Raw genomic sequence first — 23144 nt, 5'->3', positions numbered from 1 at the left:
GGCGGCACATGGTAAGGAATATGAAGGTCAAAGGCTGACAAGAATCTGCTTCCATGGAACCGCTTTCCTGCAGATTCTCTTCACACTAAGAAAAAGGATAGAAGCCCTCCATCCTTTCAACCCCTCTCCTTTCAGAACTGCTTCACAGCATTCCCAGCCTACAGCGCAACCAGGAAGGATCCAGGCAGTGAATCCTGAGCAGAGGTAACATAGCTAGCCTTTCAACCACCTCCCTCTGCCTGTGGGAGGCAGTCTCAGAAACTGCAGTGAAGGTGGGGCAGCCTGGCTCCAATCCACCACCTGTAAGTGCATCAGCCTTAAGACTGGAGTAAGGGTCAAGATGAACCTCTGTCTTCTGGGGCCTTCGTGCATGGCCAGGCTTGCTACAATTACACTAATCTGAGCAAATACCCAGGAATGGTGCATTAAACATTAATGGCTGTGCTTCTGGGAGCCTATGCTTCTAGAGAAGACAGAGGACTAGGGACTGGCTTCACACTCTTGTCTGAATCAACTGGAAAAAAATAAATGAAGCAACTGCCCTTAAAATCTCAGCAGCAGATGGATCTCGGTGAGTTCAAGGCCAGCCTGGTCTACATAGTTGAGTTACAGGACTACCAAGTGATGATTCATCTCAAAACAAACAAACAAAACAAAACAAAACAAAAAAAAAAAACACCAAAAAGCCCCAAAATAAAAACAACCCCCCCCTCGTCTGAAGGGGAGACATTTTAGGCTGGGCATAGTGGTGCAAACTTGGAAGGCAGGGGGACAGTCATATCTCTGAGTTTGAGGCCAGCTTGGTCTACATAGTAAGTTTCAGGATAACCAGAGCTACACAGTAAGACCCTGTTTGGAAAAAGACAAAAAAAAAAAAAAAAAAGAGAGATAAAAAATAAAAATAAAATAAACCAAAAGACCTTGGAAAACAAGTGGCAATGTCGGCAAATCACCATGATTCCAGGCATCCTGAACCCTTTCTGAAGAAACACAAGATACAGCTTAAAATAAACACTGACTCCCCCAAAGATCCCCTATCTTTGTCCTCCACGTCCTTCCTCACTGGAGACCCTTTCAGGTCATCCTCAGCAGATGACTTTTCTGCCGGTCCCTCTGGGCCCCAAACTGTGCTGGTGCCTGTACCAGACCCTAAGTTCTTTGAACATCAGGCTTTCTCCAAGCCTGGCCACGGCCCCAAGAGGCAGGCCGCGCCTCATTCTGTCCATTGGATTTTCTCCAGGGCTACATGTGGAAAGAGACTAGACAGGCGCACAAAGCCTTTCAACAGAAACCGCAAAGGGGGAAGTGTCTGGGATGTATCCCAAAGATGGAGCAGAGATAGCTGTTCCCGGGTTTAACGTCAAAAGCATCTCCCGCTGCGCTTCTTGCGTGATTATAAGGAGTGGGACGGTGCGTCAGTGCGCAGATGAGACAGAGTGGCCCCAGTTCGGCCGCAGGGCCCGGCTTTCCCAGCTTCGCCTCCTTAGCGGAACCCAGGAGCCGGGCTGTTCGGCAGCTGAGATCCACAGCAAGAAAAAGCTCGGGTGCCTTAATTCTCTGCAGGGGATGAGCGGGGCGGAGCCAGAGACCGAGGGGTGGGCAGGCATATGGGCGGGGCCTGGAGGCGGGCGGGATCAGACGAAGGGAGGAGGCGGGGACTAGAGGTGGATCTGTCTGATGGGCGGGGCTGACGGTGGGCGGTCCTACAGCACCCAGGCTTGTTAGTCTGCGAGCCGCTGGCTCTGCAGAGGAAGATGGCGCCTCGAAGAGAGAGGCAATCTGCGCTGCCGCGGTTCCAGCTGTTGGTGCTGTTGTTGCTGCCGCTGCTGCTTGTGCCCCAGCCCATCGCTGGCCATGGCGGCAAGTACTCGCGGGAGAAGAACGAGCCCGAGATGGCCTCCAAGCGCGAGCCTGGCGAGGAGTTCCGCATGGAGAAGCTGAACCAGCTCTGGGAGAAGGCCCAGAGGGTGAGCGGGGCCGAGGAGAGGCGCGGGGTCGTGGGTGAGGAGCCGCTTGTATGCGAAGGAGAGCAGGCCCCTGATGAAGAGGCCGGCGTAGCCGCTGGACCGAGGGGAGAGGCGGCCTACCCTTAGTACTGCCCCACTTCAGTGTCAGGTGGGGGCCCCCAGACCCAATGAGGAGAGATGGAAAAGGGAAAGGAACTTGGTGCTGGTCCTATGGGGCTATGGTTTCCTTTATTGCAGCTGGGGACCCCAGAGTGAGTGATAACCTTTTTGGCTGTGCACACCAGTTCGCTCTGTTCAGAAAGCCAGTTTTCCAAAGAGCCAGTCATTCAGATGGAGGTAGTCGGGCGCTCTTTACATGGGGCCTGGCTTGCAAGCCTTTTCTTTTATCTGTATTTACCCCTATGGAGAGAAGAAAAGCAGGTGACCTGAGATGAGGCAGTACAGAAACAGCAGAAGTCCCCTTTGCTAGTGGAGCTGGTTAATTTGGGTGAAGCGATTCCCAAGGGGGTTGGGATCTCCTTGTGGACACTGAGACCTGGAGAATGCTAAAGTCAGATTTAGCAGGTATCTTAATCTCTCTTTCTTTTGGAATGGAGATAACAAGACAGTAAGGGCTGGTCTGGAACTTGAAACCTGTCCCTAATTGTGACTGTAGGCCAGGCTTTTGTTGAGGCATTTATAAGTAGACCCTCAGGGCTGCAGTATCCTCCTCTCTAGCTTGAAGAAGGTGGCCCTTCAGCCCTCCAGCTTGAAAATTCCTGAGTTTGGAAAGAGAGTAAATAATTTGCAAACTAATAGTGAGTTTTAAAAGAAAACAGTGGAGGAACTTTGGCCCCGGAAGATTCGGATGGAGAGATGGCTGGGAGGCCGGCTTGTGGGGAAGAGGAGTGTTGCCTCACAGGCAGCCCCCGAAAGCCCTTCCTGGACTGCTCTGGGGTCCAGCCAGTGTCTTTGCGGTGATACTGCCAAGAGGGGGACAGTGTGCAGTGTCTGAAACCTGCAACTCTGTGCCCTGGAAAAGCAGTTTAGCTCCCTGGAGAAAAGGGCCAGGAGCAGAGCTGAGGGTGGCTGTGAGAAGAGCGACAGAGCAGTGGGAGCTATCTAGAGTGAAAAACAGCTGTCTTCGAGTGCCCACTGTGATGCGTGTGCTCACCCGGGCTTATACATAGGCCGAGGATAGGTGCAATGCATTCTGGTGCCCATAGATCCTGGAATCCCTTTTTCTGAGAAGCTGGCCCCAAGTCCTCTCTACCTGCATGTCCAGGTGACCTTCTAGACCTACTGTGGCAGGTCACCTGTCCTTACTCTGTACCTGTGGGGTCCCTGGGTCCTCCTCTGCCATATGCACTGATCCGTTGCAGCATCTGATTCTATTTCTCCTGGTTGTCCACACTTCCATGTCACTTGCTGGAATGGCTGTTCTCCTCATCCTGCCTAAGCCTTGGGCTGCGTGTCCCTTCCAGCCCTCTAGTCCTAAAGTTCTGCAGGGGACATGTGTTCACTTTTTCTGCTGAATGGAAGAGGACATTCTTCCAGGTGGCTTCCTTTATAGGATGTCTTTCATCTACTCCCCACTTCCAAAGAGCCTAGGCCTTGGGGATACAGATTGAGCTCTGCTGCTGTTCCTTCTAGACATGGAGGCTTGCAGCTGTGTGCTACCTGCTAAGTCACCTCTGCTGGGTGGTTCTCGGGTTCTTATCTTTCATGTAAACATTTGGGATGGGCCTTCTGCTTCTCTGGGATGAGATGGTTATCAGTGCTGTCAGTTCCCACCAACATTGCTTAAGGTAGATATGATGCTCACCTAGGCCCTTCCTGGCTTATAACCTGTTAGGGCTTCTCCATGACCTTCCTTCCTCATCCGGGGAGATTTTATCCTTTAAACAGTCTGTGTTTCCTTGTTTTCCAAATACAAAACTACACTGTAGTGAGTGGAATATAGTTTATCATGTAGGAACTGTTTGGCTCCCCCCATTTCCAACCCACCTTCAGAAGAACTGAGGTTCGCCTTGAGACTCCAGGAAGTGGAGTTGGGTGTGGGAGGGCTCTGCAAAAGCATGGAACCCACCTCCATCTTGTGAGATTGGGCAATTTGAGACTTGGAGTGGGGGTGGAGGGGTCATTGCTTCATGCCAGTCTAACCCACATGCCCTGACTCTGGCATTGCCCTGTTCCTGTTTCGTAGGACGAGCCGTGAGCCATTCAGTGGGGTACTTGGGTCATATCAGTCCTGACTCAGTGCTGTGACATGCCTAGTGTGCTGCAAGATGAAGACTCTGGGCAGTGTGGGGAGCAAAGGACTGTCCTTGGAGTCGGGGGTAGGGGAACCTCTGCAGATGACCCCACAATCCCAGAGACCCATTTCCTCTTGGACGAAATGTATTCAGATGACAGCAGCTGACTTCTCAGGTCCCTTGGGAGCAGAGTCCTTTTCAGACAGGATCCCTCTGTGGTAGTATGCCTAGCATGCACAAGGCCCTAGATCTGGTCTTAGGATGGCAAAAAAAAAAAAAAATCAATTGGGAAGTTTTCTGTAAATCAGTCTTCTACTCTAGAGTAGATCTTTTTTCTTCTCATACTTTTTGTAGAAAATGCTCATTTCTTCTCCAAGTCCAGCCCTTCAGTGGTGTATCCCTTTCCCTGGTACATAGCTCCAGATGTCAGAACGGGAAAGGTATGGTGCCCTGCTGACAGCTGGGGTTTCCAGACCTTGCCTCAGCTGTGTCTCTAATTGGGCTCCCGACAAAGAGTGCCAGTCTTTGAAGTCCTTGTGCGCCTTGTCATCCCTGTCCACTATGATCCCAGCCACCCCTCCCCCGACATCAGTCTTGTTGCCCTTGGCCTGTCACAGTGCCTTATCACTTGTTGCTCCTTTCTTGGGCAGCTTCATCTGTCTCCCGTGAAGTTGGCTGAGCTCCATTCTGACCTGAAAATACAAGAAAGGGACGAACTCAACTGGAAGAAACTGAAGGCGGAAGGCTTAGACAAGGATGGGGAGAAAGAAGCAAAACTGGTTCACAACCTCAATGGTACCTTCCTATCCTCTGGCGGGTGCAGCCCCCAGGCTAAGGTGAAGGACGGGTAAATTGGGACATCAAGTGCACACCCTCCCAGCCCATGAGCTCCTCATTCAGGAAAGCTCGATCAAGCGGGGGTTGTCTGTGGTGGAGCCCAGGAGGTCCTGTGACCTCCTGTGAGTCCCTAGCCATTGCTCATAAACACTGGAGGACCCGAGCACCTAAGCTGTTGCACGTTCTCCCCAGATCTTGTTTTGGCCACTTAGGAGAGTGCTGAAAGGAATCTTCTAGAAAATGAGAAGCAGGCTTATTGTATGGGCTCCTGTGGCAGCTCCTGCCTGTCAATAAAAATCAAATGTCCCCTCCCTCTCTAGTCATCTTGGCCAGGTATGGACTGGATGGAAGGAAGGACACCCAGATGGTGCACAGCAATGCACTCAATGAAGACACCCAGGATGAGCTGGGGGACCCCAGGCTGGAAAAGCTGTGGCACAAGGTACCACTTGCCTTTTTTTCCCTTACCTTCTGTAACTTGTGCGGCCTGTGGAGAGTTGGGACGCGGGCCTACTGGGGCTATTTCTGCTATCATACTGCTGCCTCTTCTGCTGTGAAGCCTGGTGCGTGGGAACCAAGTCATGCCGCAGGTTCCCCATGAGACATGCTCATATTCTCTTTCCTGTGCAGTCCGTGCTGTCCTGGTAGCTCATCTGGCACTCATACTGTCAGGACTGTAGCATCAGACATACTCTTCATAGTGTGTGGCTACATCACACAGGTGTCAGGTCAGGCGGCTGTGTTTCCTCTACTTTACCTCTGGTTCTGGCCTGTGGTCCTGCTTCTGTGCTTAGGAAAGGGGCCTTCAGCTGCGTGCAGATGTTGGCGCGAGCTCTTGGTACTGTGATTGCAAAAGTGGGCAGTGCTAGGTCTGGCCCATCTTTGCTTTGGGATATGGCAGGGATTCAGTGCCACGGGCTCCCTTGGTCCAGCTACGTGGGTAGCCTGTCCGGGTTCCGCTGTTCTGGTCTCTGCTGGACCGTGGAGATGGGCCTGCTGTTCCGAAGAGTTAAGCAGATGCAGGCACCTTCCTCAGGGCCCTCCCTCCCCCTTCTCTGTAAATCTGGGGACATCAAGGAAAAGGGGCATTGCCTGTCAGGCACTTCCAATTTGATTTTTCTTGCCTGGTGTATCTACCTAGTAGAGGGTCACAGTGAGTGCAGAGGATGAGAACAGCCCCAAGCTCTTTGCCCTGGAGCAAGGATACAGCTGACATGCGCCTGAACTCCTTGGGTAGTGCTGATGACAGGACAGACGAGCTCACTCCAGGCTGTTTCCTCTTAGGCAAAAACATCAGGGAAGTTCTCCAGTGAAGAACTGGACAAGCTGTGGCGGGAGTTCCTGCACCACAAAGAGAAGGTCCACGAGTACAATGTGCTGCTAGACACACTGAGCAGAGCTGAAGGTATGCCCATGCCCGCCTATGCTGGGCACGGTGTTCCATTGTTGCCTAGGGTGGCAAGGAGGGAGTGGAGAAACTTTTCTCATGTTTTCTCATGTTTCTACCCTGTTCATTTTCTGACTGCTCAGGTTTTATGCCAGTTGTGTTATATCAGTATGGCTGCACAGATGGAAGGTTGCCTCTGGGGTGACTGAGGTACCCTGATGTAGCAGGCCACTACTCTCTAACCTAACCTAACCACCATGACTTCTGACTGGTGTGATCTTGCCAAGTATGGGTCCTGAGAGATCGAGCCATTAGGGCCCACGGAGGCCCCTCCTGGAGCAGGCCTCTGGGTACAAATGCTGAGACATCCATGCTTAGATGTTTGTTTGAGAAACCACATCCACCAGCCAGCACTGAGGGCTGCAGAGGCATGATCAGTAGATGGACTTAGGGCCATCTTGGCCACTAGGGCCCCAGTCCTTATCAGACATTCTGCGTCTTGTTCCACAGAAGGTTATGAGAACCTGCTCAGTCCCTCTGACATGAACCACATCAAGAGCGACGCCCTGGCCAGCAAGCACAGTGAGCTGAAGGACAGGCTGCGTAGTATCAACCAGGGCCTGGACCGCCTGAGGAAAGTCAGCCACCAGGGCTACAGCCCCACCACTGGTAAGCCCTGCTCCCCGTGTGCTGCTTATGTCAACTGATTGGGATTGTCTGCTTCTGTTTGAGGTAGGCAGACTGACAGACAGACACATGCTTAGGGACAGGTACATGGACTCAGGAGTGCCTAGGAGACCTGTCACACTCAGGCCTTGGCTGTGTTAAATAGTGGCCTGCCCTGGGCCCCACTGTAATACGAACATCTGGGCCAGAAACTAGAGAGATGGCTCAGTGATTAGGAGCACTGGCCTCTTCCAGAGGACCAAGGCTCTATCCCCAGCACCCACATGGCAGCTCACAACCACCTGTAACTCCAGCCCCAATGATCCAATGTCCTCTAATGGCTTCCATGGGCACCATATACCTGTGATACACAGACGTACGTGCAGGCAAAACACTCATACACGTAAAATAAAAATAAAGGTCAATTTTTTAAAAAAATGTTCTGGGCTGGCCTTCATCCCTGTCACCAGAATTTGTTTGAAGTGGTAGCAGAGTGACCCTCTGGTTGGTGGCCCTATCCAGGCTGTCTTTTCAGTCTTGGAAATCTTACACAGGACTGTCTCCCCATCCCCTTGCCAGTGGAGGCCAGCCTTGCATCTCATGCTCACCCATGGCCCTTGGGATGGCACTTCTGCTGCGGTGACAGCCCCACCCTCTCGGGGCTCCGGGCGGGGGTGCCTAGTTTTGTGTCTAAACACGGAGGCGGTAGCCTGCATTGGACAAAGTCCTAAATGCACAGGCCCGGGCAGAGCCTCCTTCTGGGGCAGCACCTGCAAAGCCTTGCAGGCTTGCCATGCTCTTGTGGGGTTGGGCTGTGAAACCATTGCGCCATCTCCCGAGACCACTAGCTGTGGAGGTGACCAATCTCTCTTACAGACCCACTGTGAGGACTTAATATTGTTGGGATAATGTGGCCACGGTCAGCGTGCTGGGTGTCACCTCTTTCTTTGACCACCATTTGGACTACCTCCTAAGGAGCTACATCCAGATAGTTTGGCTTCTCCCTCTGGCCTGCCTGTTCCTAACCCCTATACTTCCTGGAAAACCAGGGTTCCCTTGGGTCCTGGACAGGAAGGTCCCTGTGGAGAGCAGGATCTTCTGCTGTGGCCCAGGGGTGACCAGAAGCCAGGGAGCCTTGCTGGATGGCTCTCTGTTTACCCCAAAGGTGGGGTGACATCAGGGATAGTGGGAGCTAGAGGGTGAATGGCCGAACCCTAGCCCTGACTCAGTGATAGTCAGCCCTCCCCGATGCCCATCTGGGTATTCATGACCCTGTCACCCCCCGATCTTACTCACTCCCACCTCAGAGACAGCCAGGAGCGTGCTAATGGTCCTACCCAGGGGTAGCAGCAGACAGTTCTGATTCCGGGGATGTGACTCCCTTCACCGTGGCAGGGAGGTTACCATCAGGCTACATCTAAGCTGGTGCCGTCAGCACAGACCAGGAACTTAGTGCTCCCGAGATGCAGCACACACTATTCCCTTGGGCTGACAGGCCACGTGGACCCCCAGTGCCAGGGTGTGTCCAGCCACACTACCTACCCATACAGTCAGTCCTTGCTTTCCTGCAGAATTTGAAGAACCCCGAGTGATAGATCTGTGGGACCTGGCCCAGTCTGCCAACTTCACAGAAAAGGAACTGGAGTCATTCCGGGTAAGGAAACTGGTAGGCAAAGCTGTGTCATCTTCCAGTGTGGTCTCCAGTGGGATCAGGGTCTCTGTTCTTTTCTTTCTTTTTTTTTTTTTTTTCTTTTCTTTTTTCTCATAGCGCAGTGCATTTGTGTTTTTGTCCTGACCCTTTTCCTTCCTGCTCCTGGCCTCTGCAGCCCTTGTCATCCTGGCTGGCAGCCAAGTGGTAGCAAGTGGGCACACACCTCCCATGCCATCAGTCTCAGTGCCTCCTGTGTGAGCATCTGGCCGTCAGGAGGTCTGCCCAGCACTGTGCTGCCAGGGTGTGTGGTGGGGGCAGAGCTGCAGGAGGCTGATGAGCCACAGGGGTGGGGCTTCTAGTGGCTGCCAGTAGCACTGGACCCATGGGGTAAAAGGGAGCAGGCAGCCGGTGAGAAATAAGCAGAGGAGCTCTAGGGAGCAGGGGCTGTGAGATGGACATGAGCCCGTCCTCATGGAGCTTGAGAAGAAACCTTAGATTCCCAAGATGCAGGCTGCCTCGGTCATGATCTCCTGAAGGCGGAAGGTGGGGTAACCACCAGGAGTGGGGGTGATGTCCGTGTGGGGGAAGAAGGGAGCAAAGAGGGTATAGAGCACCTCTGGTAAAACCAAGCCCTGGGCCATCAGCCTGGGCACAGGGTCAGGAGGGAGCTGGATGCCCAGTAGGCAGGGCTGCTGTTCCCAAATGTATTATGTCCAGTTGTGCGTGGGAGCAGAACCAGCATGGGAAAGGAGGTATTCAGGGATGGGAGTGCAAAGGTCCCTGCTGCCACCAGGTTCTGATGCACAATCCCAGTTTAGAGGCTTCTGGCAGTAAGCACGTACTGTTCTCAGATGCGCTAGTGGTGGTCGGGACCACTGCTGGACAAGAGACAGGCACCCACAGGGCTCCATGTTGGAGGAAACTAAGGTGTTGGCCCCTTCTAGGAGGAGCTCAAGCACTTCGAGGCCAAAATTGAAAAGCATAACCACTACCAGAAGCAGCTGGAGATCTCCCACCAGAAGCTGAAACACGTGGAGAGCATTGGTGACCCCGAGCACATCAGCCGCAACAAGGAGAAGTACGTGCTGCTGGAGGAGAAGACCAAGGAGCTGGGCTACAAGGTGGGACACACCGTCCTTCGCTCCCTCCATCCTCACACACAGTCCTGTTCAGCTTACACTTGGGTCTCACACACTTGACCCCCTGGCTCAGGGAAACACATACGCAGTCCATGGGAACCCTGTGTGGCCAGTGCTCAGTGTTTCAGGTGCCAGTACAGCAGAGCAGTGGAGCCCAAAGCCTGGGGGCTCAGAGGCCATCCATGTGACTACTATAAGGGTTTGGGGGGGTTCACAGGGCTAAAATCCAAGCACATTCTCGACTACCCCTGGCCACCAAGAGATTTGTTGCAATGTGTAAGGGGCCCTGTGAAACTGGGGAGTCAACTGGGGGTTCTGGAGCCCCTGGGTATGCTTGGAGACCTGCCAGCTACTGACTCCAAACCACGGGTCTCTTATGGAAGGGTAGCGCTAGCAGGTGCCGCTTTGAGAGAATTCAAAAACCACAGATTAAGCCTGGCCCAGGTCTGCAGGCCTGTGGTTCTTTGTGCCCTTGTGATGTTAAGGGGTCGGAAGGCAGAGTTCTCTGTGACCCTCCCTGCAGGCATCCATCCCGCCTTCATGGCCCATCACCGGGTCTCCTAAAGATAATAGGACATACACATGCCACCATTTCATTGTCTTTTGGGGTGATCGGCTTCCGGCTGTTTGTTTTTTGAGTCTCCACTGAGCTCTGTCGTTACTCATGGCACATTTTGGGTGGCTGTGGTGGAAGATGAGCCAGAGTGTTTAGTCCCGGTTTTCAGCTATCTCCTGGGATGTCTCGACGCCGGGCTTGCCATGTTGTCCCCACTGACAGGTGTCCCCTTGTATAGGTGAAGAAGCACCTGCAGGACCTGTCCAGTAGGGTCTCAAGAGCTCGGCACAATGAGCTCTGAGGACCAGAAGCCACCAGCAGTAGCCCAGAGAGGCATTTTGAAGACACTGGGAGCTCTCAACGCGTCATCTGCATGCCTAGACCTGTGATGACTGGTGTGGCTGACCACGGTGGCCCAGAGGATCCTTCAACACACCGACCTGATCCCGCTGCAGCTGGCAAGGACTTCTTTTCTTTCAAGCAAGTGTGGCTGTCACCACCCTGGTTGAAGGCCTTGGGTAGAGCTACCATTGAGATATGACTGTCCTCCACCCTGCGGCAAACAGTTTACATTGAAATTACATATATCTGTCACTGGAAATGTAATGTACGGAGGTCTTAAATACATGGCAGGATTTCAAGCCATCCAGTCCTTGCCTGGTATTTCAAGGGATGGGTCCACTTCAGCCAGAGGTGGCACCGTGGCAAAGTAAGTTACAGATAAAAGGGAGAAGAGGGGGGCTAGCCAAGCCTACCCATTTGAGGCATTTCCCTCTCCCCACTTCACTCACGCTCTCCCTCCCGGGGGATCTGACCCCAGATCGTTTTAAATCAAGAGCCCTTAGGAGGTGAGATTTCAGGAAAAAGATGGCGGAGGTGAAGGCCTGCAGATCTTATAGGGGGTGCAAAAGACCCTGATTGGCTCCCATGTATAGAGTCAGTTTCCCTCACACAGAGTCACCAAAAGGATCTCTGACTTCTGGAAGATCAGGCCATTGGATTTGTTAGCCGCTGGACCTCAGCTCAGAAGTTGAAATCTCCCTAGCAGGAGTACACAGTTAGTTAACCATGTTTATAAGAGTATCAAAGCTGGAAAGAGGAATAAAATGCTTGCCCTGAAAGCTTGAGGTCTAGAGTCCGGATCCACAGAGCCATGGGAATGCCTGTGGGTGTGTTCATCTGCCTGTAGTCCCAGCACTTGAGAGGCGGAGAAAGGACAGCCGGGGCGAGCTGCCTAGCTATCCCAGCTACATAAGCAAAAGCAGATTGTGATGGGGAGGCACTTGTGAGCACACACTTACTTGTATTCACAGGTGAGCACATAGACACTCCAGGACAGCATGCAAGAGGCCTGTGGGTTAAGGACACCAGCAGCAAGGAACAGCAGGCATTCCTGTGTGTTTTCCTCACCCGTGCAATGTCTGCCACCATCCAAGGCCAGCTGGGGTGTAAATATTTGCCCCGAGCCCTCAGCAATGTCTGAGACCCAGAGAAATGCTTGATCTCAGCTCTGCCTTTCTGCTTCAACCCAGCACATTTATATTAGGTACCCACCAAGGGTCCTGTGCCACATACAGCCCAGGGAACTGGGATGACAGACCCCGGATACCAGGTTCAGAGTCAACTGCAGGGGGAATGCCTGGCTAGTAGATGCAAGAGAAGCCTTTACCGAGGTTTGGCTCTGTCCCTAGAGCCAGAGGCTATGGCTGCATTCTCCTGCTTAGAAATGGGCATGTTGAAGTAAAATGTGTTTATAGCAGCGCCCAGCCTGGTGAACCATCTCAGTGTGAGTGATGTAGAGCTCACGGCTGAGTCTGGAATCAGCTGTGACCAGTGCGGGAGCTGCCTGCTCCTCAGAGCTGGCCTCTAGGTATGGAATCAGGAGGCCACTCCTGACCAGCCCTCAGGCCTCAAACTGCTGCCTGGGTGAGTGTTAACGTCACATGGCAAGAGAACCTCAAGCTACAAACCTAGATGAGGTTCTGGCTAGCACTGCCTGCCACCTAGCAAAATTACTGAAAGCCCTCAAGCGGGCAGGTTAAGTAAGGCATTTGTTTAAGCCTGATGACCTAAGTTCAGTCCCCAGGGACCATATGGTGAAGGAGAGAACAGTTCATGCAAGTTGTCCTCTGACACATGTGTGCTGAGGCATATGTGTTCACACAATAAAATATCTTTTAAAGCATTCTTTATGGGAAAATGACCCGTGTCATGTTTTTTTTCAACCCAAAGGTAAAACCCCATGAGCCCAGGGTAGCTCACAGTTGAAAACATAAGACAGCCAGGCCCCAGTACTCAGGGAGGCAGAGGTAGGTGGATCTCTGTGAGGTCAAGGCCAGCCTGCTCTACAGAGTGATCCCAGAACAGCCAGAGCTACACAGAGAAACCCTGTCTGGAGAAAAAAGACAGCCAGTCCTAAGAGTGAGAGCTTGTAGAAGTGAGTAGAAAGGAGCCAGCAGGTAGTTGAGGAGTCAGCATGGATGCTGGGTGACCTGTTAGGAGACGGACAGGGATCGTGGGATCTGAGCGGCACCTCTGGATTAAAGAGAGACATCCGGGTTGAGAAAAGAGTGAGTTCATAGTAAAAGAAGCTAGAGCCACTTGGCTCACCGGGTGGAGATTAAAGTCACCTTGCATCATGCACAATACAAAATGGGTCATAGGCTGTGTGTAAACTATGCTGGTAAGAACTAGAAGACTGCTGGGTGATGGTGGTGCATGCCTTCATCTCAGCACTCAGGAGGCAAAAGCAGGTAGATCTCTGAGTTCGAGGCCAGTGAGTTCCAGGACATCCAGAGCTACAAAGAAAACCTGTCTCAAAAAATAAAACAAGCAAACAAACAAAAAAATCCCTAGAAGACAGCCCAGGAAAATGTTTTCCTGAAGTTAGACCAAGCTCTTAAATGAGGTGAATGGTTTACTCAAAAGTTTTTTGGGCTTCATCAGAATTGGAGATCTGCTCAGCAAAGATGCCACTAAGAAAGTCAGCAGAAAAATGAAAGGCTGGGGCTTAGTTGGCAGAGTACCCGCTTAGCATGCACAGAGCCTTGCAGTGAGTCCCCAGCACCTCATGGGCTAGGTGTGGTGGCACATGCCTGTAATCCCAGCACCGAGGAAGTGGAGGCAGGAGAATCAGAAGTTCAAGGTTATCCTGGGCACATGAGACCTTATGTCTGAAAATGAACCGTTGGTAGTACATCAGAAAGGGTTAGCCTAAACTGCATGGAGAATTAATTGTCCAGTCAGTTCTTTTAATGAGCCAAAGGATCACATGGGCTCTTCGTTGGTGAAGATGCCCACGTGGCTAATGTGCAGATGGTGGGGAAATGCATAGTCTTCCAGTGAGATGCTACTATATAGCCCCCCACTGAGACGGCTGAGCTCAGAGTCTGAAGACGTGTGTGTGTGTGTGCAGTGGTGAATCCTCCTTAAATGTGTATATCACTCCACCATACAACCTGCATGTACGCATGTCCTAAGGCAAAAATGTCACAGCAAGTTTACTCATAGCTGTAAGCAACCTGACTGAGCAGGAATGTTAGCAATGTAACTTATGGTGTCTTTTGTGTGCTGGGGCGGTATTTGAATGAGTGACTTGCCAACACGGCAGGTGTGAACCTCAGCACTGTGTTGAGCTAATACAGCTGAATCTGTAGAGACGGCATCAGTTACACACCGTTTCTTCAGTTGCTGAGGCTCCTGAAGATGAAGGGTTAAGTCAAGGAAGTGTGGGACCCAACCCAGGAGAGGCGCCTGAAGTCCAAAGACTTGTAAGCCCTTGACTGGACTGGTTCAGAAACTGAGAAGAGAGTCAACAGCATCAAGACGGGTTGCAGCCAGTGTTGGGACATTCTGAGGTGAGATTACACAACTAGAGGAGTGTTGACCATGTGTGAATGGCGAGCCACAGGGAACTGCATTCCCAGGAGAGCTCAAGGGTGGCTAGAAGGGAAGAGGAGTGACGCGGGGCGTTGCTGCCCTGAAGTTCTCAGTCAACCCTGAGGAAGCAGAAGTGCAGGCCCAACCAGAGCCCTCTGCAGCAAGCGCAGGATAGGTTCAAGCAGGAGGCACAGAGCATCCTCACAGTCCACGTGGAGATGGATGTGCAGAACCTTGACTGACAGGTCATACAGTGATATAAATACAAGAACTCCTGTTGAAATCAGAGGCTGGACGGGGTTGCCGTCTTTAGTAATGAGTCCCCGGGATCTAGGTGCTGGGTACGTGGCTACACAGGTGGCGTGTTTGCTTAGCACACTATGAAGCCCTGGTTTGGTTCCTAGCCACACAAACTGAGTGTGGTGGTACAAGCCTGTGATCCTGGTACCTGGGAGATAGAGGCAGGGACATCAGAAGTTTGGGTCATCCTCAGCTACACTGTGAACTTGAGGCTGATCTGAGCTCCAGGAGCTCCTATCTTGCTAAAAAGAAAAGAAAAAAAAATCTTGTAGATCTCTATGTGACTTCTTCCATCAGAAGCATCTCTGATGGCAGATGTTAACAAGCCCATCTATGTCTTAATAAACAGCCCAATGCAAGAAAGCTAAAACCACAAGCTCATGCAGAGATGCTGTTCTGCGGCCACAGAACAGAGAATCTGCCCGAGAATCTGCTGATCCTCTGATCACGAGGGAAATGAAAATAGGACCACCACCGGCACACACCCTAATGGCAGAAGGCACACCCAGTCCTCCAGACACTTGGCTTTTATAACTGATGGGGAGTAAGAATCTGACAGAAACCAAAGATGTGCAGCTGCTCTGCCTGGCAGGAAGCGTACCACCCACTGGGCGGCAGCATCTTGCAACAGGACAAGCCACCTGAGCCTCCACAGCCATCAGTAATACCCAAGGGCCCACCAAGGTCCATGGTCGAGGCGTGTTACCAGATACCCCGCATCTTAATGGCAGCATGGCTTCCCGCAGTGATTGATGGCAGGTGGGCAGGGTGGCAGTATGGCTTCTCGGTGTACTGAGAGGAGATAGGCAATGCCTACTTAGAATGCCATTTGTATGAAATAAAAATGCAAGCATATGTGGTGCATATGTATGTGTGTATATATGTTTATATGTGTGGGCAAATACGGAGAAGCTGCATGATCACATGTGTGTACATATATGTGATGATCTAAAATTAATACTTTTTTAATTAATTTTTTTCTTAACTGTACTCAACTTGGGGTCTCTGGGATTCACCAATTTTGCTGTATCTAGCTAGCCAGCTTCCCTCTATGGAAGCCCCCCAGATGTTGGGATGCTTGGAGGGCCGCCACACCTGCCTGCATTTTTGTGAGCACTGGGGATCTGAACTCTGATTCTCATGTTTGATCTGTAAGAGTCCTGACTGTTCAGGGACATGCCAATTCACTCAGGCTGGTCTCAAATTCCTAGTAATCATGCTGCTCCAGTTTCCCACGAGCTGGCATCACTGACAGACACACCACAATCAGTTCCTAAACTTTTAACTCCCCTGAGACAGTCATGTATGAGGAGCTGTGTCAGTGGACGTTGGTGCCCTTGGATACCTATGGTGGCATAAGCTACCTCACACCAAGGGCCCCTGGGAAGGAACAGGCTGCTTCTGACTCAGCAGCCAATCACAGACTACTGGGCTCCTAGTGAACTCCTTGCAGAAAAGCAGAAGGGAAAAGAGAAGGATGTGATGGGCTATGATTAGATCCTGGGAAGAGGCACTGCCAAAACTTCTCCCCACAGGGCTGAGGCAGAGCAGGAGACCTGCCGCCTCAGAAACTCAGTTTTGGAAATATCAAACAACAGGGACATCTGTAAAGGCCAACCTAGCACCATCATTCACCCCTATCCCTGAACCCCTTGGCCCAGTAACAAGAAGCTGTTCCCATCCAGTCCAGGGCAGAAATCACATGTGAAAGACCTCACAGCTTTGGAAAATAATATGAATTGTTAAAAAATATAATCGCAGAGATTTGAAACAATTTACCCAAATGGCTGGAGTAGGTCCCAACCAGATGACAAGCGGGAACAGTCCTGTCCCTACCATGGCCTTCACACCAAGGTACAGGGCCTGTGGCTCAGGAGGGACACTGGAGAGGGAGGTGGGGAGGAGAGGCTGCCATGTCCAAGGAGCAGAGCCAGTCTGTGGTTCAGCAGTTGCCAGTCACAGGGTCCTCTGTCATACAGAACCGGTGCAGAGCTCTCCACTGTCATTGCGTTCCAAGCCTGGGAGACTTTCCAGGTTCTACTGGGCACCAGCAGCTGCGCTGTTGTGGCAGGCACCGAGGCTACCAGCACCTGGAGATGGGTCCCTTGGTAGCCCCATGGCCTAGGAGAACTTGTTCAGGCCAAAAGAAGGGTCAGTCTTGGGCAACGGTGAGGCAAGAGGCCCTGATGGCAGAGAGGGGACTGCCACATGGCTTTCATACATTGGAATAAACTGCTATGGTATGAACTGGGCCTGGAGCCTTCAACTGCTCATTCTGACACACAAAGACCAACCACAGCCTCCGCTACAGCAGGAAGCCATGTCACTGACAAGACAGGGCCCCTAGTCCCAAGGGCCATCATCCACAAATGGGACTGCGCTGCCTGTCTGCATCAGGCAGTCCAGCTGGCCAGGTGCCCAGCCAGCCCCAACCTGAACTGCAGCCTCAGGGCCCTTTCTTCCGCTGCTCCAACTCTGGCAAACGTTCCTCCCGAGTCTGTGCGTGCCGGACCCCCACGCGATGTGCTGTCTCTGTAGCTGTGATGTCGATCTGTGCATAGCGGGAGGTGCTGGCCCCTAAAAGCAGCCCACAGTGAGTGAAGGCAGCAGTAATAGCCCTCAGCCCAGCTGCCTCTGGTCCTGCCTGGCCTGCAGGTTCCTCTTCTCTGCAGCTACCTCAGGTGACAGGGCCAGTGGGCTCTCTAATCCATCTCCACTCCCACCTGTCAGGACCTGGACATCTCTCGGGGCAGGAGCTAAGGGTCTTGGCTGTTGATGCTCCTGGAGCTCAAAAGCTAAGATCACAACCCCCCCACCCCCACCCCATGAGGCCCCTGTGTGGGAACCCACCTCGCACACTTCCGCTGGCCCCTGAGAACTCCAGGCCCAGGTAATGCAGCTGCAGTCTGGAGGTGGGGCTGATGGGGATGTTCACATATGTGGGCATCTCACTGCGTGATCGCTCTGGCCCTGGGCTGTCAGCAGCTGTGGGCCCTGGAGATCCTGTGGAGGGAACGTCTCTGAATCCCTGAGAGTTGCAGCTGAGAGTTGCAGCTGAGAGTTGCACAGGTCTCTCAAAGGCCACTCAACAAAGAGCTTCCCTACCCTTCGTGGCCCAGTGCCCTCCTCCACCTTCCAGCTCACCTTGGAGACCCTCCCCAGTTCTCCCGTTCCCTATTCATCCCAGTGCTAGGATTCTAGGACTCACACTGCCCCTTCTCTGGTGCAAGCACTTACCCTTACGGACCCCACAAGACCTGTTCTCTGTCCCTTTAAACCTCATCTTACATCCTGCCAGGTACCCTCTTTAATGCAGTGCCTTCTCTGCTGCCTCTCCAGAGCCAGTATATCCCTGCTGCCTCTGCCTGACCCTCTTCTCCATCCTTCTGCAAGCTGTTGGTGGAATGATTCCCAACAGACTGGGTAATTCCCACCAGGACCCCTCTGTGAAGCATAGCCAACATTATCATCTGTGTCCCCAGCAAAGCAGACATCTCCTTCTTCCTTGACACCTCAGCAGTTTGAATTCTCTTCTAAAATGTCACCCCTTACCCCTGTTCCATATCTTAGCAGTTGATGGGGAGCGTGGGCAAAGCCGAAGGAGCAAGGGACCCTCCATGCCCAGCATGTGAGGCTCATGGTAGACTCACTGTTAAGAGGACTATTTGGATGGGCCCTAGGCCCTTCCCTGCAGGCCCAGGGACCCTGCACAGAGTTGGCAAAGTCAAGGCCTTTCTGCAGGGGTACCGTCATGATTCTCTCTCTATGGGGTCGGGGACAATCGTATAGAATGGGGCATAAAGCACTATTTCAGAGTGATAGGCAAGGGCAGTCAATCCTTCATCCTCTATTCCAATGCCAGCAGCCTGGACACAGAGAGGCTGGTGAAGGCCTTGCCCCCACAGCACATGCCAAGCCCACAGAATCCAGTTCAAAGATGGAGACGTAGAGATTCCCACATATAAGCTTGTTTCTGCATTCCCCATATCCAGAGAGATAGGCCTGGCTCTGCCTCTCTGCCCAAGTCATATCCATCAGCCAGTACAGCCAAATGAGATGGCAGGGTCGTGGGGGTGCACCCTCTGGCTGGTCACTTCTACCCCAATCCCACAGCCTTGGGAACCCCGGGGAAGACCCTCTACCACACAGTGCATGTCCTTGGAGGTCTTTAAGGTCCCCGTACTGTCCAAGTTATGGACTTAGCTGCTGCACTGGCCTCAAATCAGGGAGCTGGCATGGCTTACTCCTAGAACATCCTGTCATAGCCATTGGCAAGCAAAGGCAGGCTCAGCATTTTTCAATCCCCAGAAAATGTCTGACCTGAGGCAAAGGATTTCTGGGAATCTGGTGCATTTGTAACACAGAGAATCAATCACAGCCAAAGAAAATGTCCCCACGGAGGGTCAGCCAGCAGAGTGGAGGGAAAGCTAGGACCAGCCTACACTGACTGTCCAGGCAGCAAGAAAGTGCCCACAGCAGGCCTCCCCACAATTGGGTTGGCAGGCTGGAGAAGGAGCATGGCTAAGGGAAGGAGGAGACAGGATGAGGCAGGTGAGCCAGGACTGGCGTCTAGATAGAGCCCCAGTGCTTAAGAGACTAGAGAGACCAGACTTCAACGTGGAGCCTTTGAAGGCTGAAGACAGAGAGCTGGGGCTAGGCTCTGTGCCTCAGTGAACTTGAACAGGTTCCCCAAGTCTGGGCACTTTGTTTAGGGTTTTTTTTTCCAAGATGGTCTGGAAAGGTGAGTTAAAAAAAAGAATAGAGAGAAGCAGGAGAAACCGGCAGCCTAAACTCAGGGGAAAAGAGATGGAAGGTTCGAAACCAACTGACATCCAAAGTCATAGGCCAGAGGGGTGCTGTCGAGATTCCATGAGGTGCCCCCCCTCTAGCTAAACTCAATGTCTTCCCAAGGGAACATGACTAGCTGGTCAGGAAGGTGTGGGTCCCCTATACTCCAAGTCCTTTAATTCAGTTTTGGCTTTGGCCAGCATCGTTTTAAGACTCAAATACTTACTAGAACAAGACAGACAACAGCATATTATTGCCTATTTTTTCCCTTCCCACAGCGGCAGGCTGATCACCACCTGGCTATAACCAGGCACATCTCTGTTCCTAGTCTGTTTCAGAGCAAAATTACATGTCCCTCATCAGAGCCAGGGTCCTACCGCTCATGTGATCTCATCCTTGCCCTCAGAGGGAGAGGGCCCTGTCCTCAAGTGGTGCCTTCTCCATCTCCACCCCTTTGGTCCCGCGGTGGGGTAATCAGCTATACCAAAGTAAATACTGGCATCCGTAGTGAGACAGTATCAGAGGGAGATGAACAGTGAGGGCCACCCCTGCTACTGCATGATGTCAGGGAGGACCCTGGACCATAGACTCCATATAGACCCAGCACTGAAGCTGAGCATCCCAGACAGAACACAGATGGGTGTGGAGCTATTCTATTGGCCAATGTGCTGACCCTGCCTGCCTGCGGCCTCATCCACTTTTCTACCATATTGCCTCCTTGGTTCTGATTGAGATCTTACCCACAGGGCTTGGCCTACCAAAGCCACCACTCACTTCTGAATAAGGGACCCAGGAATCTGTGTCACTCACTCATGAGGCAACAAGGCCAGAGGTACCCCTGGCCTCCAGTCACCTGGCCCAGGACCTGCCACCCAAGACCCGGAGCTTCTCCCAACCCTCAGGGCTGCCCTTGTCAGGACTGGCACCCTCCAGCCTTCACCTGCTGAGAGGCAGGCTTCTTCTGAGGAGTCCCCACTCCTTGTTGAAGATGCTGTCATTCCTACCACTTCCACAAACCTGTCCTGAAGAGCTGAAACCCCATGAGCTACGGTTTCCTTGTCCGTTCTCTAGCTGATATACACTTAGGCCAACCCCTCAAATCTGACTCCTGAGCTACAGACCATGACCCAGCTGCCCATTGCCCCCTCCTAGACAGTCCATCCAGTCACGCCCCAGAGCCATTTACCTGTCCTTAGCTCACCACCTCACTCTGCTTGCCTGTTCCAGGCTCCCCAGACGCCACTGTCACTCTACTGCCCAAACCCTTCCCCATCCAACAGGGAGATGCCCTTAACTCTAAATCCTCCATGCCTGCACTGAGTACTGCGATCCAAAGCCAGGTGCCTACCTGGGTGTGTCACAGTGAGTCCAGAGGATGAAGTAGCCATGACCTAGACCAAAGACAACAGGGGTCAGTGTGTACATCCCACTCACCCATTATCCTACCCCCTGAGCCCCGAGAGACAGAATAGTAACTCTAAAAACAATATAGGTCTAAGGATCTGGACCACCTATAACCTGGAGGGCCATAACACCTTTGTTCTTAGACTCCACAGCCCTGACCACCCAAACGATGGTTTGATACAACAATCCAGGAGACAGTTGAGGCCAAGGCTGATCAGAGGAAGTTTACAAACAAGGGTTCCCAGGCTATTCCCTTCTAGCTTATGGTGCAGCTAGATTCCACTGCCCCTCCTCACCTGAGTGGCACCAGATTTCTAAACAAACATGGCTACTTGGCCCATGGTGACAACAGTGTTTACTCTCTGGCCCTGGCACGCTGTTTCCATGCCTTACAGAGGCCTTCTAGGAGCCCACAGAGGAGACAAACATTCACCCAACCCTGGAATGAGGCCTGGGCCTCTGCTTCAGGCAGAGCCTGGCCGGGGAGTAGATAGAACATGAGAGGAAACAGCTTAGAGTAGCTGCACAGGCAGATGAGGGAGGATAAAAGCTCAGCTGAGCACATTTGCTATCTCATGCACGGACCTCCTCACTCCAGCTGAGAGAAAGTGGAGGCGGAAGCAGCCCAGGGTGCCTGCTGTGAAGGGGCCTATAACCATAGGTTGTCACACAAACCAAGTGATTCTGAAGGAGCAACATGGTAGTGGGGCCTCATGGGGGGAGGAGAGGAAGGGGAACTTGACACCCAGCTCTATCCAGGCCAGCCTTGACAGCCATGGTCACATGCCCATGGTACAGGCAGGGATGCCCCTGGGCAGACCACCCAGGTCTAACTGCATCACTTATAACAGTCCTGTGCCACCTTGGGGACCCAAGGTGTAAGAGAGTCCCCAGGATGAGAGGTGAACAGCCCAGAGGCAACCACATGCAAGCGGTACTCTGTCACTAATCAAGAGGACATATCTCAACAGCCCTCACAAAGAGCATCTGCTCAGGGAGGCCCATGGCTCTACAGGATCCGCACTAGGCCCTGGGCATGGGTGGATCACAGTGCGACAAGGAAAGTACATGATTTGGGCCCTCCGGGGGGCTGTGTGTGAGGAGGGAGGTCTCAGACCAGTGACCCATCCGTAGGCCCCTGGCTTGAGGGGAAGCCTCCACCCTATCAGCTACCCCATCTCATGAAGAGGAGTCATGGCTGGTGACCCTGCGTTTCACATGGAGCCCCAACCACCGATGCCTTTGCAGACTGCTGGGGTTGATAGTGTCTTGAGGGATAGACTGGGCAGAAGAAGAGCCTGAGATTGCCTTCCCCTGGAGATTTTCTACTTGACCTCTCCCTTCTCCCAGTGTGCCATGGTGTTCCCTTTCTTCCTGAAGTGAGGACTTCCTGCCCATAGGCCAACTCCCACCCCCCCAGGTCCAGGGCCCAGGTAGTGAGCGGGTAGACACCCAAGCTCCAACAGCAATGACAGAACCTACCAGACCTACCCACCTGGGCTCCCCTCTTCCTATTGCAGGGAGGTCCAGGCAAGTACAGAGTATAGAGAACACATGGCTCAGGCCAGAGCAGCGCCTGCCCCTTTGACCATTACACTGGCTTCCTGGCCCCAGGAGCTGATATCTCAGCCCTTTTGCAGGAGGGATACTTGGCTCCCTCTAGTGAACACACATCTGCTGGATGCTTCCTTAGGGATCCCATCAAGACCCTCAGGCCAGCCCATGAGGTGAGGATGGTTACCCATCAACGGAGGAGGAAACTGAGGCTCACAGAGGTACAGTGACTCGCAGGGTCACCCAGTCACTTGGGTAGCGAATGTGGCCGAGCCCCCAAACACTGCTTTTCCCTACACAGCAGCTTGGGGGAGCCAGGCTCCCAACTTCCAGCAGGGCTGCCAGAAAGGATGGAAACAGGCAGGCAGGGAAGGCCTGCTCAGAGCTCTCTCTGCACAGAGAAAATGAAATGGGTTGGGTTGGATTCAGGGTTGAGTGAGTCTGAGCTCAGAGCAAGCCCTGAGGGGAGAGATGAAACACCCAACACTGCACACAGGCAGCCCCGGGCCTGAGTTTGAGAGACCACTGCCAACCTCTGGCTTGTGTGGTTTCCACAAGCCACCACCCACCACCCACGTGCACGCACACACACATACACACACACACACACCGTGTCTCCAGGCCCCAAGGACTATCCAAAGCCACCTGTCCTCTTTCCCATAACCACACACCCAGACCTCAGGCTAAAGGCCCCTGGAGTTTCCTCAGTCCCAGGCCTGGCAGGGGAAGTGGGCCAAATGGAACAAGGCAAGGCAGTAAGAAAAGATAACTTTATTTCCAGT

At 52.7% G+C, this 23144-nt stretch overlaps 1 protein-coding gene across 1 annotated transcript; it reads left to right on the top strand.

The window, feature by feature from the left end:
* Positions 1-1687: 1687 nt before the first annotated feature.
* On the top strand, positions 1688-11082 carry Lrpap1 (LDL receptor related protein associated protein 1). The gene is made up of 8 exons (XM_055624148.1): positions 1688-1967; positions 4852-4996; positions 5359-5480; positions 6323-6443; positions 6936-7094; positions 8663-8745; positions 9687-9863; positions 10676-11082. Exons 1-8 carry the CDS (start codon positions 1755-1757, stop codon positions 10736-10738), a joined length of 1083 nt encoding a protein of 360 aa, XP_055480123.1. The 5' UTR covers positions 1688-1754; the 3' UTR covers positions 10739-11082.
* Positions 11083-23144: the final 12062 nt, after the last annotated feature.

This window comes from Psammomys obesus, unplaced genomic scaffold (assembly GCF_907164565.1).
Source record: "Psammomys obesus unplaced genomic scaffold, mPsaObe1.curated_primary_1811, whole genome shotgun sequence".
Classification (NCBI taxonomy): Eukaryota; Metazoa; Chordata; class Mammalia; order Rodentia; family Muridae; genus Psammomys; species Psammomys obesus.
This window is presented reverse-complemented; position numbering and strand designations above follow the sequence as displayed.